Here is a 20,725-nt window from a genome sequence, read left to right as displayed (position 1 = left end):
GTTAAGCCTCTTTATGCAACTCCTCGAAGGAGATCTAGTACTTGACCACAGGCCTCTTTTTTTTCATGGGACATTTCATGGTTACTAGTATTCTGTGAAACACCTTTTAAATAAACATGGCTTCAGATATGCTGTTTGAAATAACTTCCTGACAGATTAATTAGCGTTGGGTCCTGGAACTGGTGGCGAAGAAACACTCCGAAGTTTCCTTGCTTGGAGGGTCGGCAGGCTCTTCCCCCCTCCCTCCCGTTCTCCCCTCCTTTCTTCCTTTAACATTAGCACGAAGCACCCGCCTGCCTGCAAGTGCTGAGGAGTAGGCCTGTGACAGGGGATCTGGGAGTCTAGATCCTTCCCATCCCATGATTCTATTTTTATGGATCCCAATTTGTGGTAGTGTTCCACAGAAGGTACTAGCTGGGACAGGAGGTAACTGAGAGTTTTGGCCAGCAGGAAAGGGGGATAGAGATGGGAAAAGTTGATGCAATTATTTTTGGCAGGAGCTGAAACCAAAGCAGCAGGAGAGAGTAAGTTTTAAGACTCTGGCAAAGAAACTTCCTAATCTGTCACTGAGTATGTGTAAAAAAGTGATTAGTGTGTCTCTATATTTATCATGATTACTCACAAATATGCAATTTACATAATATATACAGCACATTAAGTACTATGTTACCTTATATAATGTGCATATGTATAATGTATATGTATGTTATGTAACGCCAGTCTGGAGGTTCTTCCAGGTTCTGCCAAGTATTTCCTAATTTATTTGGCAATTTTCACATATCTTTTCCATCTGTGGAAAGAACTCTTTTGAGAGGGGCTGGTCTCTAATCTGAAATATAATCATCCTACTAAGTCTATCTTAATTCTCAACTCAGTGGAGGAAACCCACAAAGACCAAGCTTTAATGAGGCACAACTCCTAGCCCATTAGTCCAGGGACGACACAATGTGTCAAAGATTTCCTGTTTTATTCTTTTTATTGCCAGTGGGGTAGAAGCACGGGGGCAGGTGAGAACATGTCTGTGGCATGGCCAGAATCAAAATAAGATGAGGAATCAGGACTGGATTCTCCCCTGACTGCCTGTGTGATTTTGAGAAGTTACTAAACCTCCATAAGCCTTGCTTTCCTCATTGTCAAGATTGGGATGATAATAATACCTTCTCTGCCAAACTCAGAGGTTTCTGTGAGGTCCATTCTGATGAGTTACTCTCTAGTAAGAAACCACAGTCACCGTACGTAAGGGATGAATTGCAAGGTGAGAATAAACAACAACACTAGACTTACTGAAATTACCAAATTGGAAGTGCAATTCCACCCACATTTGTTATACTCTGACTCTAAGAAAGACTTAGGACATGTCTCTTAAGCAACATTGTAAGTTCCATGCACTAGAGTAGAGGGGGCAGAGGGCCAGTCTCTGACTTGTGAATCTTTGAGAATCAGTTTCATCTGTTTGTAGTGCTGAGTCTTAACAGCCTCAGTGTTGGGGGATCAGGGCAGAAACACATGCAAAACTTCCGTAAGTGCCATACAGTAAGTGACCCTAAACCTAAACCTCTGTCTGTTTCAGAACCAAGTGGCTTCCAAGATAGTACCTGTTGTCATTCTGGAGCTTGGTCCCATCATCATGGATCCCATCACTCAGGAGATTCTTCGGGCGGCCCGGTTTTCTCCTTGCTGAGTGTTCTGCACTGTTAGGTTCAGCAGGATGGTCCTTGATGTCTGTCCTACATGGTCCTAGAAGACTGCTTCCTTCACAATTAGAATCAATTTGTACACACAATCTTAATTTTCTCTTCCTTGTGCAAAGCTCCTGACCCAGTGCAAGGAGGTTAGAGGAAGCTCAGTGGGGCAGTGTCCAGTGGGTCCAGGTTTCCCCTTGAGAAATCTCAGAGAGTGTGGAGGCCTGGGGGAGCAAAAGTGCTGAAGCAAATGTTTCTTTTACCAAAGAAGTTTCATAGGCACTGGCCCTCGGGAGAGGAAGGCAATGCCACCACCTGCTGAATGAAGCCCACTGAACTCTGCCGAGACCCCTCTGGGTACTGGCTGGAAGTACCTTGCAGAAGGTACCTCAGTCCTTTTGTGACTCTCCACTGAGGTTATCCCAGCAGCCAGGGTTGTTTCCATACTGAGAGACTCTGATGACCACAATGAAGTGATAAGTGGAGAATTTGATGATCTGTTCAGGGCCTTCAACCCCAGACCAACTTCTTACCAGTTCGGGCCGGAGAGAATCTCTGGGGAGCCTCGTGAGGCCTCATTTTCTCACGTGGGCTTGTCCCGTCCACACATGTGCTGCACATTCGTTCTCCCCTGGCAACCTGGATCCAAGTGGAGTCATTCTCAGCGACCAGAAATGACCCTATTCCAAGGAGTGTGGGTTATTTTCTCTACTGAATGTCTTAGGTGGCACCTGTTCCCAAACCCCATTAGCCAAGATACCGTGGACAAGTCTCTTAACTGTCCTAAGACTCAGTTTCCTTATCTGACAAATGGGAGAATAAATCCTGCCCAGTATCTATTTCATGGTTGTTCAGAGGATCCGGAACAGAAACTCTCAGTCTCTCTGTGACACAAAGTTACTTTCATTTTCCTTAAATCTCACAGCCACCGTGGGACAATGTGTCTTGACATGGAAATGGTGGAATGAGGGAGTAAAAACCTTCTTTATCTTTCCCATTTTCTGTTCTTATACTACATATTTTGTTTTCAATCGGGGAAAGTCCATTAGTAAATAAATACTTATATTTATAAATATATATGCTACACATATGTACACGCACAGAAGACGGTCATCAGCAGGGGCTTCAGGCCATACATACTCTGGGAGTGCTAGGTGCAAAGAGGTGGGGGGCGGGGAGGACCCTCCCAGTGCTTTGTCTGCTGGTCTCCTCAGCAAACGGCCCTTCCCTCCTGACTCCCTCCCTGCCTTCAGGAACACACTGCCACCAGGGTTTGCAACTCAAACAGGAAACACGCTTTGGCTTGAAAAAGAAAGAAGCTGGGGGTGGTTTTTTTTCTTCCCTTTTTTACACAATATTATGACACCAATTTGAAAAATAAATCCCAGTTTCTCTGCTTTCCCTCCCAGGTGTTCACAGAACTAAGAAAATAAATACCACATTTAAGGTGTCCTGTGCAGGCAGCTCTGGGGGCTCTTGGAGCCGTCTCTAAACAAACACAGCCACCAGGAGAAGGAGAAGGCTTCAGGAAATAACAAGTGCCCACGGACAGTGCAGGGAACCAAGAATGGAAGCACAGCTTTCCACAGCCTTTCTGCCTCCTCAGCAGGTTCAGAGAGAAGCTGTCGCTCGAAGGACAACCAAGAAACCAACGTGCACTGGCCGGGCTCTGCCAAGGGTTATGTTCTGAGTGTCGGAGACTGTTTGTCTCGTTACAGAGGGACCTTTGTGTAAGTTGTCTGGAATGGGAGCTCATTCCCTTGGCCACATCCGATCTCACCACCAGCAGGAAACCTGCAGCCTGCTCCTTGCGAGTGTCCATGAGGAAACTTATAGCACTGGTGGGAAGAAAGGGGGGTTTCTCCTTCAATCTCAGAAAGTCTCACGCAAGGCCTTCTGGGAGTGGGGAGGTTGCTGCATGAGCTAACCTTCATTCAGAATGTACTGCAGGACACGGGCCCTACATCCATTCGAAATGTTTTGTTGTCACTGGCTCTGTTGGGGTATGTCCATCGTTGAAATCGAGAGAATGTTGGCAGGGTGAAGGTTTCCTCCCAAAGAGTGGCTTCATTTCCACTGGTTAGAGAGGAGAGTGTGTATATTTGTATGTTTGTGTGTGTGTTACAGTTTCTTGTTTTCTCTCTTCGTTTAACTGGCAATTGGCACACTGTTTAGTCTTTTGAACGGCTCTTCCTCCTCAGCGAAAAGAAGCTGCTCTTCTGGGGAGGTCCCATCATCATGGGTGCTTGGTTCTTATGAGTAATTTTAATCTAAAAGCAAAGAGGCAGAAATGAATTAGTGGTGCACAAAGCCCAGTAGCCTGTGGAAGAATGAGTCTCAGAGAGGAAGGAAGGCCAACTTCGGGTTGGAAGGAGCCCCGTGCAGAAGGACGAATGTCCTTGAACAACTTCAGAATTGGCAGCTGGACCCTGAGTAGGCCTGCAGTTTGGCACTGCTGGAAGTGAGGGGCGGAAACACTGGGGACAGACAGGTGTGAGGTTCCCACGTGGTAATCTGCTCGCACCTGTCTCATATCCTTACTATTCATAGACTTTCAGAATGTCACAGCCGGAGAAGACCTCAGGGACCATCTCATTCAATCCCTCTGCAGGATAGAGGCCTAAGGTCACACAGAGGGGGGCAGAACAGCCAGAGCCCAGTTCTTCAGATTCCCAGCCTCCACTGCTCCTAGCCATTCCTGCTTAGGCAGTGCTGAGATGTCAACCAGTAACTCAAAGCTGACTTCCTGTCTGACCTCTGACCTAAGCATCATCATCTGGAGAGTTTCCAAGTGAGTCTCTTAGGTCTTTCCTCTTTTCTTTGCCTTCCAGGAAAGACCTGAATTTTTAAAAAAGCATGTGTGTTTCTTTTCTACTTTCCTTTTTTTTCTTTTTTGACTTTCAGGTTTTATGAGTATTTTCTCTTGTAAACTTTAAGTCAATTTGAAGTGAAAGATACTGGTGAGTTCTCATTGTTGCCTTTCTTCCCAATCTTATCCCTAGGGCATGTCTTCAAAATGCTTAATTCCTATTTGCACATGGCCTGGTGACATTGCCACATCACTAACCTGCATTCTTAGTACATCAACAACATTTATCAAGTATGACATGTGTTCAGAGTGTAGAAGGACGATGTGGAAACAAGAGGTACTTAGGGTTCAAAGACCTGGGTTTGGGTCCCAGAACTCCCACAGCTTTGCTGTGAGCCTTTGAAAAAATTGTTTAACCTTCAAAACCAGGTCTCACCAACTGTAATAGGAGGATATTTGTCCTGTTTTTCTCACAAATTTGTTGTGAAGACCTAAGGATAGGCTGTCAATGAAAGCCCATTGTAAAGTGCAAAATGTAAAGTTAAGGAATTGTTATCTTATGCCAGCGCTCTCTCATGCCAGCAATTTGTGGCACACTTCCTTGTGGTGAGCCTCCTCGTACTCCCTCTGCACACGAGTCCCCTGAGGGGACCCCTGATGAAGCACTTCATCATAGTCACCTCAGTATGCCCTCAGCCAGTGCAGTGCTTATTCAGAGCACATGCTGTGTACGTACTAACCGGTTAGCACACCAAGAAGAGAGAGAATGTCCTGGCATTGGGGAATGGCTACGCTGGGGGCAGAGTGGCAGCCGGTGCACTGCCTACATTTCCCGCTGATGGAGCCCATTTTTTTTAGATGATAGGAGACCCCGGCTTCTCCTTTTTCTCCCTCTAGCCCAGCTGTTTATTTGCTTGTTGGCACCTCCAGGGCAAAGAGGAGGAAGTGAAACTCAACTCCCTCTCATTTGGTTTTTCAGCAATTTTGACGAAGGGCTTGGGGTAAGTTTGGAGATCCTGGATAACGTGAGATTTCGATATGGTTTATGATTCTAGTAATACAGATAACTGAGAGCTGACTATACGTATATACACTGAAGGCAAGAAATAAGAGATCACATACTTCTTTGGAGTGAAAGAGATGTCAGTCTCTTAATCCCTCATCCCCAAATTGGGAGGAGCTAGTGTAGTTAAGTAGCGAAGATCTCATTTTAGAAGATAGTTGAACGTGGTGAAAACTGACTTTTAAACCCCTGATGGAAAGAGAGCATTTGTGTTTCTACAGTTAGAACTCAAATTTCTCTGGTAATTGGGCAGGTCAGGCAATTAACCAAAGTCTCTATGATTTTCTTAAACACCTGTCATAATATTTAGAACATCTGACAAGCACTAGGGATAGTAGCCCCATGTTCTTAGTTCTCTGCTCTATTATACAGAAAAGTGGTACAGTAGACTCTTGTGTGATAGCTCAAAATTCACAAAACGACTGCAGCATATAATTCCCCCTTTAAAATGGAGTAAATTTTAAAATTTAACTAGTGCTGGGAGTTGACTTTGTTTGGGGGGCCATCTTCTGGTAATCACCACACTTTTATTACTTCAAGAAAAGCAATAAACTGAGCGACTTATTCCTGAATGTTGTCCTCTCAGGGCAAATAATTCACATCATGCCCAGCAATATGGCCAATAACTGCAAGTGTGGGCCCTTCCCCGATCACCGGGGAAGTACCCAAGCCTGCCCTAACTTCAGTTAGAGATAAATAGCAAGGCACGAACCTGAAAGGTGTCCACTAGTCTTCGTGACATTTTAAACAGCCAAGGAACTATTTCTGCCTAAAGTGAGCCTTGGGGAGGAGAGAGGGGTTTGCACAGTCTCTCAGGTCTTAGCAATTCCTGGGTTCTCCAACTCCTTAGGGTGCCCTGCTTTATAAGAGTGTTTCCTGCCAACAGAACCTCTCAAATGTAGCTGGACATTTGGGCTTTGCTAGGGGTGGAGCAGAAGTCTGGCATTTATCGATGAATTGGGAAGTTGAACAAAATGATCTGTTCGCAGTGTGGTCCCTAGATCAGCAGCATCAGCATTTCCTGGGAACTTGTCAGAAATGCAGGTTCTCAGGCATCCAGGCCTACTAGACAAGAAAACCAGCAAGCTGTGTTTTAAAAGCTCTCCGGGTTATTCAAATGCACACTCGAGTTTGGGAATCACTGAACTAGATAAGTAGAATCTTTTCAACTTTGGGATTGTACTATCTTTTGGAAGATTCTTAATTTCAATGTTCCAATGATGCCACCTCACTGTGATGTTAAAGCATGAGAGATCATCTTACAGTGCTGTGAGCAGAAAGGCAATGGTTTAAATTATGTTTATTTTTATATATGTATCTTAATAAACAAATATATGCTCATCTTTGAGAATTTAGAAATTATGGATGAAAGAACAAACTGACAGTTACCAGAGAGGAGGGGGGAGAGGAATAACGGGAAGGGCCATCAAGAAGCATGCATAAAAAACACAAGAACAAAGCCAAAGGGGGTAGGTTCACGGGTGGGAGGTGGGGCTGGGTGGGGTGGAGGGGGTGTGGTGGGGTGAAAAGGGAGACAACTGTACTTGAACAACAATAAAATTTTTTTCCAGAAAAAAAAGAAATTCTGGAAAAAATTTAAAAATCATCTTAAGGTAACTGCTATTAACTTTTTGGGTATTTTTTTTTTTAGTTTGTTTCTGTGCCTCTGTTTTTAATAACATTGAAATCAAATATTTTCACTTAACATTATTTTGCAAACATTTCTAGTGTTATTAAAATACATTAAATATAATTTTCAGGGGCTGAAAGTTATTCCGTTTGGGGAATCTCACGGCTGATCTAACTCTTTCCATAAATGTTGGGCTTTTAGGTAATTTCCATTTTTCTGCTATTATGAATAATATAGAAATTGACATTTTTATACATTGGTTCCTATATTCCTGGTAACCTGTGTTTTACTTAGAATAAATACCAAGAAGTATTTGAACAATTTTAAGGGTGCAGGCAAATGAACTGGATCAATGTGTATTAATATCTGTAAGGATCTTCTTGACAACATGGCTCCAAGTGCTCCCCAGAACGGCTGTACCAGTTCATCCTCTGGCCTCACTGGTTGATGTGTCCGCCTCCCCACACCCCTGACAACAGTGAATATTATAGCATCTTTAAAAGAGAAACAAATTGTGCTAATTTGGTAAGTGAAACATGACAGGACTCTCACTACTTCAATTTGAAATTCTCTCCTTTTTTCTTAATTCGTTATATTAAATATTATTTCATAGGTTTATTAGCCCATGGCATTTTTTCTGTCAATTGTCTGTTCACAGCTGCATTCCTCGTATTTCTCCTGCTGGTTTCGAAGAGCTCAGTATACATTATGGGAGTTAACCTGTTTGTTGAGATTGCTGTTGCAAACCACTGGTCCTTAGCCTTTTATTTTATTTTTTTTTAAGATTTTATTTATTTATCTTTAGAGGGGAAGGGAAAGAGAGAGAGAGAGGGAGAGAAGTATCAGTGTATGGTTGCCTCTTGAGTGTCCCCTGCTGGGAACTGGCCTGCATCCCAGGTATGTGCTCCCCTGACTGGGAATAGAACGGTGGTTGCTTGATTCCCAGGCCCACGCTCAATCCACTGAGCTACACCAGCCAGGGCTGGTCCTTAGCCTTTTAAAGATGTATATTGATTCTTGACTTGTAGAGACTTAAATCTGTTAATATTCGACTATGTCACATTTTCCTTTCTAGAAAGTCCTTGCTCACAGTGTGATTATAGTCACCTATATTTTCCTCCTAGATAATAACATTTAATTCTTTAATAGAATTAGAGTTTTTCTGTTTTGTTTCTGGAGTATAGTTTGAGGTGAGAAGTCAGTATATAATCACATTTTCCCAAACAGGCAATTTCTTGGGTAGCATATGTTAAAACAGTCCATTCCTTTCAAATTCGTTTATGATCTTCCTTTTTTCCTTCATTAGTTTTTATGTGCTAGGGTCTCCTAGGGCCCTCTTCTGTACTGTTGATTTATCTATACAATATTGTGCCAACTGTTGTGGCTTTATAGCTGTTTTAATATCTTGCGGGAAGCCCTTCCTCATAGTTCTTTCATTAAATGCCTTAGCTATTGCACTGTTTTTTTTAAGTTAAAAAACAATTGACTTTTGTTTGGGATCCCTATTTAGAGATATGTTTCTAAATTCAAATCTTTTTTATATGTGTTAAGTCTTTAAGTCTTCATTTGTTTTTATATTTCTCTTATTATGTAATATGTTAAAATGAAATAAAACCATTACTACATTTATATATATATTTATTATGTTTATTATATATTTTTATACTTTAATATCTATGATCATTGGTTTTCTCTTTTTAAAATTAGGTTTTCAAACATCTGACATGTTTAAAAAACCAGATCTATATTTTTCTTTTTTAAATTATTTAATTTCTACTTCTATATTATTTCCTTGATTCTGCTTCTTCTAAGTTTGTTTTATTTTTGTTCTAATTTTGGAATTATTATTGCTTTTTTTATCCTTTGAAAATGATGGATGCATATGAGACTCTGAATATACCTCCAAATACAACTTAAACTATATTTTCTGTTTTGAATGAGAAGCTTTAAATTTTTATTATTTTTTAAATAGTCACTAATGGTGGTTTTGATCTCTTGAACCTATTGTTCTTAGAAAATTTTAAGATCTCTGAGTAATTAAATTTTGTTTGTTTATTCACTTAATCTGTTATTTCTAGTTTTATTGCTTCATGGTGAAATAAAATAACCTTTGTAATTTCTGCTTCTGGATTTTATATAGATGTTTTTTGTAAACTAGTTTATGATCTATTAATTTATTTGTAAGCTATTGAATTATTATTTCATCCAAGTTTTATGTCATTTATTGTTTTGCTACTTGACTTCAAAGGCAGAAACAAATATTTTAAAGCCTCTCAATACCTGTATTGCTATCAACTTTTTCTGATATGTCTATTTTTTTCTTCAGAATATATATTGATACTGTTCTTCACATTATATATTTTGATTCTGTTATCAAATACCTAAGATTTTATGACCCTTACATCTCATATTTGAGTGTACTTTTTATCATGTAAAAGTGACCTTTTTATTCCACTGTATGTTTTTGGCATGTTGGAAGGTTAACTTTTCTAAAGTTAATATAATTAATAACATCATTTATTTCTTTCAAATTATCTATGCTTGATAAAAAAGATGATAAATAGATACATATGTTCTTTTGTTTTAGGTATATCTCTTATAAAAAGCATGTCATTAGAGTTTAACCCAATATGAGATTACTGTTCTTTATTAAGAGACTTGAACCTTTATAAAGGGACTACATTTTTGTCATTATTGATCTCTTTAGTCTTAACCTTTTCATCAAACTTAAAAATTTTTAAATGTGCCCTGGCTGGTGCAGCTCAGTAGATTGAGCAAAGGCCTGCAAACCGAAGGGTTCACTGGTTGAATTCCCAGTCAGGGCACATTCCTGGGTTGCAGGCCAGGTCCCCAGTAGTGGGTGAGTGAGAGGCAACCACACATTGATGTTTCTCTCCCTCTCTTTCTCCCTCTCTTCCATTCTCTCTAAAAAATAAACAAATAAAATCTTTAAAAAAAAATTTACTAGTTATTTGCTTTCTGTTTTTGCTACACTAATAAGGTTCATACATTTTAAATTCTCCCAGATTTGAAAGGTATATGCCTTGTTTTTAGTTTTACTAAGTGACTATTTAGTTACTAAATTTTTTTTCTGAGTAATATTTTTAATTATTAAAATAAAGAGATACAATAAATATTTTAGCTTATTTTTACTAGTCCTTCAATAATGTCTCCTAAATGCTTTCAGCCTTAGTTAATAGAACCTTAGGTTTGGGATCCAGGCTACTAATGTTTACACTATGTATCTTCTCTTGCAAGGAATGATTTTTGCCATCTGCATTTATTTGTATAAGTGTATTTAACAGTTTTTAAAAACTTCATTGTACTTTAACTAATTTCAATGGTTGCCAAAAGTTCTCTTGTGCTGTGATGTCCCACCATTAATCTTTTTATTCCAAACCACTTCTGTGCACCTTCGGGAAAACATTTCAGTAAGTGTGCTTCTGTTTTAATCCTTGCGAGTTTAAGAATGACTTTATATTACCTTCTGTTGTGGACTGAATTGTGTCTGCCAGTCTCCCATTTCTATGTTGAGGCCCTAACTGACCACGTGACTGTGTCTGGAGCTAGGACCTTTAAAGAGGTAATGAAAGTTAAATGAGGTCATGAAGGTAAGACTCTAATCCAGTAGCACTGGTGTCCTTACAAGAAGAGGAGGGTGCCAGAAGTGCATATGTACAGAGAAGGGACCATGAGAGGAAACAGTGAGGAGGTGGCTGTTTGTCTGCAAGTAAGGAAGAAAGGCCTCACCAGAAAGCAACCCTGCCAGCCCCTCGAAACTGAACTTCCAGCCTCCCAAACTGTGAAAAAATAAATTTCTGTTGTTTAAGCCACCTGGTCTCTGGTACTTTGTTATGGCAGCCTGAGCAGACTGCTGTACCTTTACCTACGGGTTTCCATGGATTACATACCATCAACTCACTGGGTTATGATGTTTTTCACCGTGAGTTGCAGTCTCTCAGGAGCGGTGTGGACAGAGGGTGGAGGTAGGGCCTGGAGAAGTATTTGGCTATTTCAAAAACCGGTGCTTGGGTTTCAGGGAATGGTAGCCCAGTTTTCACTGAACCAGGTGGGACAGGGTTTGATTTCTTCCAGGTTTTAATTTTTTTTTTTTTGAGACAGGAGGAGCTTGGATAGATTTTTTTCAGTTCGGCTCCATCAAAATCATAAGTAGTAGAAATTTCCCCCCTCTGGTCTAATTCTAACAAGGTGGTAAGCCATTATTAGTTTTTGGTATAGCGTGTTTTCTTTTTCTCAGTCTTCATAGAGACATGAGATTGAGGTAAGATTTTTCAGAAAAATTTCTGCTTTTTATGGAAGATGCCATCACTACATTCTGTCTCTAGGAGCCAGTTCTATGCTTTGCAGAAGTTACATGGAACAAAGAGTTATAGAAACACACCTGCAGCTTAGGCCCACTAAAATCTCATGGAGACCCTTTTCATGTAGAAGACCACTTGATGTTCTCTGAAGGGCTCAAAATAGCAGGTTATTGAGGTATCTGAATACTCCACCAGGGCGAGAAAGCTTAGAAACATTACTTTGGTCTTTTGAGATCTGTACACTGAAGACACTATAGAGAATATCACTAATGTAATATCCTCATGAACACCCTGGGCCCTGAACACCAGGATAATGGTCTCTCTTCACCACCGAGTTTCTAGCTGGGTTTCCAACAGAGAAGCAACTAAGAAGAAAGGATGCATGGCTCCTGTAGTAGTGCTAGTGGAGAGCTAACATGAGTACGATGAGTCAGGGGGTTAGGACGTCCCCTTTGTTTATGTTTGTTCATTTGTTCAGTCTTTGGTCACTGTTCAACAAGTATTATTGTGTAACTATCAGAAAAGCAGGCACAGTGGTAGGTGCTGGGTAGACACCATAAACAAAATAGACAACTCATGTGGTTACTCTTTCAGTGGTTTTTCAGATAGGTCCTCGGGGCTGTGGTACTCCCAGGGTGACTGTGTCCATGCACTGTGGGAATTCTCCCCCAGGAACTCCCACGGGTGACTGGTTGGAAGTTGTAGGTTAAGTGTGCAGATCTCAATTCCATATAAAGAAGCCCTTCCTAATAATGAGACTTGTTCATCAGCAGAACAGTCTTCCTTTTGGAACGGTAAGTTCCCTGTCGCTGGAATGATTCAAGCTGAGGCTCTCAAGGATACTGTAGATGAAGTCTCAGAAGAATTAAGAATTCTTTGAAGATGGGTCCACTTCTCATTTTGGAACTGGTGCCTCACAGTTTGGCACATAGCACATGTTCAATGAAAGGTCGGCAGGTAAAAGAATGGATGGATGAATAAAGTGGAAGGGGGTTGCAATGGATGATTTCTCAAAGCTCGTGCAACTCTGAGATTCAGCAATTTCATATTAAGTCATTGCTCCAAAAGGACCCAAAATAAAGCTACCCACCCTCAGCTCAAAGATTGGCAAACTTACTGTGCAAGGTGGCTGCATCCAGGGCTCTCCGTCCACTTGCATCGGCAGCAGCTTGTTTGTCCTGGAACCCCGAGAACCGAGATAACACAGTGAGCTTCTTGGAGTCAGAGAATCGGGGTTGTCCCTTCCAGGGAAACAGAAGTGGGAAGACCTTATCTGCCCAGCTAGGAGTGGTTCTCCAAGATTCTCCTGGGGGATTGTTAAAAACAGATTCCTGAACCCACCCAAAGATATTGACTCACCAAGTCCAGGAGTCTGCATTTTGATAAGTACTATGGGTGATTCTGTAGCTTTGGTTCTCAGACCCTACTCTGAGAAACACAACCCTGGCTGAGCAGAGAAGTCCACAGAAGCCTGGGATACAGTGGCCAGCAAGTATGGCAGCACTACTGCTGAGCAGACCCTCAGTCAAGCAATCAGCTGGAAGGTGTGCAGATGACGCCAGAAACTTCACTTTGAAATGGGAAAGGTTATGAAATGGGAAAAAGCCTGGTTTCCATGTCGTGTGAGATTTTGCATCATATCAATGATATAATGTCTCCAACCTGTATAAAGGATAGATCAGGTGTGAGTGTGTCTTGCCCCAGATCCTAACCATTCCCTCTTGTACCTCTTGAACAGCACTGCACTCTGTGGTTGCATGAACCGTGGACTTGGCTTAGCTGGGAAATAAGGTCATTGGGAATATTGTCCCCATTGGCAGGAGGAGAGAACGTGTCCTTTCTTGCTTGGGACCAAGTTTCTCTGGCATACGGATTGTTAAAAGGAGAGACACGAGGTCTTCTTACTCTCTTGGGTTGAAGAGTTGTGAACTGGTACTACATCGGCTTCAGGAGAAAAGGCAGGTCCTTTCAGAAGCCTCTGGTCTGGGTGAGCAGGGAACAAATCCTACCCACTGGCCAGAAAGCCCTCACCTGGCAACTTCCCTGTTTTTGAAATTATAGAACAAAGGAGGCAAGTTGTGTTTTAATGCAGATGATTCTCTGACTGACCCTGGGGATAGTTAATTATTAAAAAACAATAAACCGAACAACAGAACAAATAAGAAGAGGAGAGAGTGGATTTTTGTTCTAGGGACTGGGAGAGTATCTGGAAAACACCCAGGAGGATGAGGCTCCTGGCTCACCCTCTCTGTTTCTATCTGGCAACGGGTCCACTGAATAGAAAGATAAATCCCTCCCTCTTTTAGAGGCTGTGTTTTTTATTCTTCCAGGATCAAGATGTTACATTCTCTGTGATCTATTTAAGTTATAGCTTAGATGTATAGCTGACTAGGCCTACTCAGTGTTAGGGTCATGGAGACTGGGCGGGGAAGGGAGTACAGAGATTAGTCTGGAAAACAGGGGCCCCAGCCGAGCAGCATCCCAGAGAGAAAGAGGAGCAAAGCTCTGGGGGAGTAATAGGAAAGACAGAGAAGCTACAGAGAAAGAATGATGCAAAGGGGCTAGTGGGATAGACCTTCACTAAGAGACACTGGTGAACAAGCCCAGGGGATCATTCTGTGGGATGCAGGGGCATGTGAAGAGCAGTTTCTCTAAATGTGCTCTGAGGTCACTTGCCCAAGAAAGGGGTCTGTGGTCAAATAGCTTTGGAAGACCTGCATGCTGTGGTCCCTTCTAGGAGACCCCCAAGGCATGTCAATAGATTGGACCTGTGGAAATTGAATGGAATAGGGAAAGGAATAAAGACTTCTGAAATAATCAGGTGGAGAAGAATCTGATTAGTTGCATTGATGAAACAGAAGCAACTGAAATCAGAGGATCCTCCCCTTTAGGCTCCTTTCCTTCCAGGGGCCTGCAGTGGCTGACCTGTGTGGTCCATACCCTGAAGAGTCATCATCCTCCTAACCAGTTAGGATGGGTTTCCTGCTGTGGGTGGTTTAGCGCTACAAAGACATATAGGAAATAAATAGTGTTGCTAAGGCCATTATCCAAAAAAGAGCAGAGCAGAAAACCTGGTTTTTGTCAGAGTGTGCCCTCTGGCATACATCTAATGTTTTAATTTGTAAAGATTAAAAAGGCAAGGAGTCTCAGGAATCCTGTTTAGAGAACTTTACCAATTCATTCTAAAATTAACAGCAACCTGGTTACAGTGGTCCCACTAGTTTATGTCCTGGGTGATGGCATTATATCCAGTTTAGGAAATGGTCTCCAAAGAAAGACATTCTTTATAAGAAGCATCGCCAAGCTTCTGCCTCCCCCACCCCCGACCCCAACCGTGCTTCCTGCATTCAAATCTAAGAAGGCTGGGGGACGTGGAGGCTGCTGGGTAGTGAGGAGGCATACCTGATGGTGACGGAGGAGCACTGGGCCAGCCTCCGGCCCGCACTCTTCAGGCCGGTGTAGATCTGCCCCATTTCCATGGCTCCCTCCAGCCCCACCACTTCAAGCAGCTGGTCACTGAGGTCTGCAGATGAGACAAGCAAAAGCAGCACACACACACCTCTGTGTTCCTCAGGCAGGTTTTGGTCAGAAGGTCTGGTCGCTAGTGGCCAACCCAGACCTGTTTATATCTCTTCATCTCCCACCATGCAGCATTTTCATACTCATGCTGAATAGGGAATTTCATCAAAGGCCATTACATGTATCTTTTCATGAACAGAAAGCCAGTTCTAGTGCAAAAAAAGGTTATGATTCAGAACATTAATATGCACCTAATGGGTAGGTTGGCATATCAAGAACTTCTTCAAAGGTGGAGTAACATAAATGATGAACCCTCTGTTTCCGAAATTATTTTCAAGCTAAAAACACATTGGCTTAGGATGAATATAGGAAGGAATGTTGATGAAGTGGTCGTTATCCATAGCTGGACCAAGTTTCTCTTCTCTGAATGTCTGAATAACATCTTGGCCCTCCGATGATGCCTGATGCAGCTCTGGCCTGTGGCGAGCTGGTGGTGAGCCAGTCTCCTTGGACATCCTTGGGGAAATCAATGACCTCCTTCAGGACACCAGGTGCCCCATGCAGGCCAAGGAAAAGAATATTTCACCTACACCAGATTATTCTGTGTCAGCAGCAGGAAAATAGGAACAGAAAATTCTCTGGCCCAGAGTCACATAGTATTGGCGGCCTCCCACAGAGGCGGTTCCCTCTGATTCAGCCCCTGGAAGGTGCCCTTCTCCTTAAAGTCCCTGAGGCTTAGACTGTGCCTGCTCAATTTCTTGTGAGAGCAATAGCAGGATTAAGATTCAATGTTGGGCCCAAGACTCACTTTTACAGCACAATTTTTATTTATTTAAAACAGAAGCAAAATAAAAGTCAGATTCTTTAAAAGCCTCAATTCCTTTGGCTACTAGGACAAACGTAGGTACTTTTTCTCATAGGTTGTAGTTAATCACTAACATCCTATTAATATTCGCAAACTAGAAAATTGTGTCTATGTAAATGTTTTTTTAACAGATAGTTTCTGTCTTCTTAGGAACCTCCTGATATGTTATAATAGTGTTTATTAGCACTGGCAAGTAGGTATTTGGGTTTGTTTCTACTTCTTTTTGTTTCAAAGACTATTGGGTTTGTTTTTACTTTTTTTGTTTATTTAAAAAACATTCTCTTGATGGATGTATTTCTAGTGAAGGCAGTTAAACAAACCACTGGGCTGACCACGAATGGGTCAACATTGCTAATGTCTAATTTACTGTGGTCCCTGATGAACATCGACTGCCAACAGATCCAGAAACTACAACAGTCTTTCTGTGGCAGGTACATAGCTTTCCCCCCTCCATACATTGACATTCCTATTCTTCTCTGGTACTCTTCTTTTTTTCACATCTGTGAAAAGATGTTGTCTCCTTAAAGCCTCCATCTCATTTGGACTTGGAACAAGAAGTCATGAAAGGGCAATGTTTGTTTAGGAGAATGCTCCAGGCTCTCCCAAGGACTTGACTTCCAATAAACAACACATGTCTGAACCTCCAGTCACTTAATTAGTTCCCTTCTTACCAAAGAGCGTTAAATAGGCATTGGATACTCCTAGTTTACTGTGTCATTTCAACAGTGTCTGTGAAATCAACATGGGGGAGAGAGGGAGAGAGAGAAAGGAGGAGGAGGAGGAGGCAGAGAAGGAGGAGAAAGAAAGAGGAGGACAAGGAGAGAAGAGAGAAATATATAGAGTGTCTAGGGGTGAGGAGTTAGTTATACTGAGGTAGAAGAAAGGAGGAGAAAAAAGAAGCAGAACTTGAAAGTTTCTCTAGTAGCAGAGACAGACAGATGTCTTATAAAGTGTTGCTCTTTGTAGCGGCTTTGGTAACTGGCAGAGCTGTGGTAGTTCAATGCTTTCCTTCTTTGAAACATTCCCTGGTAACAAAATGTTCTAAGAAGCAGAGGACTTAATGGACTCAAGTTTTTCCAGCTTTTACAATGCCTTGGTCTCTTAGCAAATTTTCCTGTTGAATGGCTTTAACTCTAAAGTTGTTATCACTTCCCACACATTACCTTGCAGTTATCACTTCCCACACATTACCTTGCTTCCTGGCTCTAGAAGAGAAGTAATGAAGGCTGATCTCATCAGCATGGTGGGTGTGTGGGGGGTAGGGGCTTGCACAAATGTGGGACTGAGGAGATAAATGTAGGAGCTAGGCTATTTGTACACTTTTCTGCTGTTCTGCCTTTGAATTTGTGCTCCGAATAGTCTGGCATGAAGGGGCTAGGGTGACTCCTGTCCACTGTTGAAGAAAGACTCTGCTGCTCCTCTCCTTCTCCACCATTGCTCAACTGATTTTTCTTTCAACTTCCTAAATACAATGCCTAACAGGAAGCTTGGAGGTAAAGAAACCTACGGTATTTATCTCTGTTTCCCAAAACTTACTGGACCACGAGACTCTTCTTTTGTGTGATACCTATAAACTGTCCGTGGTAGTTTTCTTTGGGACATATTTTAGGAAATTCTGGCATCACTGAATTCCTTTTACTCTTTCTAGCACAGAGATACTTAAGCACAAATTAAATTTGGTATTAAAATGAAACAGAACAGAGCGCAAGTCAATGACCAGGCACACAAAACAACTAAATGTTCCAAACTTAGAATCCAGGAACAGGACAACTGGTATACCAGGTTTTTACTTTAGGTACCAATGATTCAGAGTGTGGTTTTGGCAATTCATACCTCAGTATTGTCTTCACACTCTTCACCTTATTAGTATTTAAGATGAAATGTGCATGTACCTTAGTAAAGCAGAAATTAATTTATTCACTCATCTATTCATTCAACAGTTACTGAGTAGCAAACAACTGCTAAGCACTCTGTTAAGAACTACGAATACAAAATATTTTAGTTTTGAAGGCTTTTTAGCCAAAAGGGAGAAAAGGGTTAGGTGGAGAAAATGCTGTAATTGAACAATAGGAGCAAGGAGGCCTGGGTAATGGATTTTGACTGGCCAAGGTGTGGAAGGCAGTGTAGTCTGGAGCAGCAGCCGCAGCATCACCTGGGAACTTGTTAGAAATGCAAATGCTCAGGCCCCTCCCCAGACTCATTGAGCCAGCAACTCTGGGGCTGTGCCCAATAGTCTCTGTCCTAACAAGCCCTCTGGGAGATCTTCAGGCATGCTCAAGTTGCCCCAGACATGTGCAGGAGTTGGCAGGGAAAGGAACATCAACAAGTTACTTCCTAATTGCTTTGATCTAGAGCTTCCTCACTTGAAAATTAGGAATTAGGAGTAAAACACTGACCTCAAAGTATGGTTATTTGATTAAATGGTGGAGCTGTACAGGAAAGAGTGGGCAGTAAAAATATATTAGTTTCACTTTCCTTTTCTGCCACATCCATTCTGATTACTGGCAACAATCTCTAATTGTCTATCTATCTTCTAAGAGCTGTAAACAAGAGGCCCCAAACCAAAATATTTGGGCTAAAACATTAAAGAAAAAAGTCTTCCGTGTTCCTCATAGTTTCATATATTCAGAGAGGCTGCAAATCCAGGTGAGCTTTAGATTAGGTGGACATCCTGCTCAGTCTATTTTTTTCCTCCTCTAATCTCTTCCCAGATTCTGCTCCTTTGCCTGCTTCTTTGATCTCAACAGCCCTGTTTTGCTTTTATGGTTTTAGTCCTCCTCACTGTCTGGAGGAGGGGCTGGAGCTCAACACTGACAGGTAAGGGCTGGCAGAGCTCTTATAGTCAGCAGGCACATCCGACCTATTCCCTCCCCTCTTAAGACTCTTCGGTGGCTCTGGAAGTCCAAAGGACAATGTCTTAGTTCCTTAGCCCAGTGTGCAAGATTATTTACTGTCTAGCCCTGTTCCCTGTACAGGTATTCCTCTGGCTGGAGAAGTCCCCTTTACCCTCCCAGGATACCCAGGGCACCATGCTTCTTCCTTCGCCTGTGCTCAGGTGGTGGATCTCACCCACAACAATTGTTTCTAGTCATCCCACTCTCCCAAATCCACTGAAAGTTGTAGGCAGGGCTGTGTTCTTTTTTATTTCTTTGTATCCCTAACAACTAGCTCAGCTCCAATAAATGTTTATTGAACAAACTAAAGATACATGCTTTAGTGTCAAAAACCTTGACAGGTTTGGCCTAAAAGAGGTAAAGATAATGATTACTAATTAATAATAATAATGATAACTATTTGCCTTGACTGAACCGAGTAATAAGCTTTCTTCCGTGAATTAATTTATTTAATCTGCATATAACACATAATGGTGACCCAGGCTGGTTTTGCCTCTCTCCCTGAATTCATAATGTTTCTCTTCATTCTAATCTTGGCTGCTGGTTCACATTATGAAAACTGTCATTTAAGATGCAAGGGAAACATGGCTACCCTCAGTCCAACTTCCACCCGGTTTCCCTCTCTATCAGCGCTCCGGGATTTAGGTCTGAGGGCTGCGGTGGGCCAGCCCAGGAAGCCCAGCAACTGTCAGTGGGGGTGCTGAAACCCTGACCATGTGGTAGCACTGGAGTTTCTGAACCATCCCACTACAGTGTTGAGGCAGCACGCTCTCTACCCTCGGGCAGCTCTGTCACACCTGCGGGCATGGTCCCTTCACCTGGGTTACAGGGGTACAGGTAAACTGAGATGTTAGGTGTCATTGCTTTGGGCTGGAATCGTAACAGTTTGGCGGGCAATACTAGTTAGCCAACACTGATCTGAAGCTCTTAGGGGCAGGAGTGTGTGCCAGACTCTATGAAATTTGCCATAGATATCTTGATAGGAATTGTGTTGAATCTATAGGTAGTTGTAGGTAGTATGGACATTTTAATGATGTTAATTCTTCCTGTCCATGAGCACTATGTGTTTCTACTTATTCTGGAGTTGTATCTTCTTCAGTTTTTCTTCAGTGCCTTATAATCTTCTGACTACAGGTCTTTTACATTATTGGTTGTTTATTCTAAGGTATTTTATTAATTTTTTAATGCAATGGTAAATGGGATTGTTTTCTTAGTTTCCTTTTTCTGACATTATTGGTGTATAAAAATCCAACTAATTTCTGGATCTTTATTTTGTATTTAGCTCTTTTAATGAATTCATTTATTGGTTCTAATAGTTTTTTTGTGAAATCTTTAGAGTTCTCTCTATATAGTATCATATCATCGGCAAATAATGATAGTTTTACTTCTTTTCCAATTAGGATAACTTTATTTCTTCTTCTTGTCTGACTGCTGTGGCTAGGACTTCTAGTGCTAATTTGAGTAAGAGTGGTGAAAGCAGACATCCTTGTCTTGTTCCTCATCTTAAGGGAAACAAAGGAAACACTTAGTTTCTGCCCATTGAGTATGATGTTGGAGGTAGGTTTTTTGTATATGACCTTCATTATGCTGAGGTAAGTTTCCTCTATTCCCATTTTGCTGAGCATTTTTAGTATAAATGGGTGCTAGATTTTATCCAATGCCTTTTCTGCATCTATTGATATGATCATGTGATTTTTACCCTTCCTTTCGTTTATATGGTGTAATACATTTATTGATTTGTGAATATTGTACCAACCATGCATCCCCAAAAGAAATCCTACTTGGCCATGGTGTATGATCCTTTTAATGTATTGCTGGACCCAGTTTGCTAATATTTTGTTGAGGATTTTAAAAAATTATTTATTTATCTTTAGAAGGGAAGGGAAGGAGAGAGGGAGAGAAATATCAATGTATGGTTGCTTCTGGTGCATCCCCTGCTGG

The 20,725-nt window shown here is 41.7% G+C and overlaps 1 protein-coding gene across 7 annotated transcripts in view; it reads right to left on the bottom strand.

Moving 5' to 3' along the window:
- DGKG (diacylglycerol kinase gamma) overlaps positions 1–20,725 on the bottom strand; it is a 184,309-nt gene that overhangs the window by 9,155 nt on the left and 154,429 nt on the right. For 5 of the 7 annotated variants that reach the window (XM_037129676.2, XM_053657906.1, XM_053657907.1 and 2 more), the window contains 3 exons: positions 14,909–15,029; positions 12,624–12,684; positions 688–3,952 (listed from right to left, as the gene is read on the bottom strand). In XM_037129676.2, the coding sequence (XP_036985571.2) occupies positions 3,854–3,952; positions 12,624–12,684; positions 14,909–15,029 (281 nt within the window). In that variant the 3' untranslated portion in view covers positions 688–3,853. Of the gene's footprint in view, positions 1–687; positions 3,953–12,623; positions 12,685–14,908; positions 15,030–20,725 lie in introns of those variants that run through there. The other 2 variants (XR_005080209.2, XR_008390203.1) reach the window with 1 other exon arrangement.

The sequence above is a fragment of the Artibeus jamaicensis genome, unplaced genomic scaffold (assembly GCF_021234435.1).
Source record: "Artibeus jamaicensis isolate MK-2021 breed Jamaican fruit bat unplaced genomic scaffold, CSHL_Jam_final scaffold_474, whole genome shotgun sequence".
Classification (NCBI taxonomy): Eukaryota; Metazoa; Chordata; class Mammalia; order Chiroptera; family Phyllostomidae; genus Artibeus; species Artibeus jamaicensis.
This window is presented reverse-complemented; position numbering and strand designations above follow the sequence as displayed.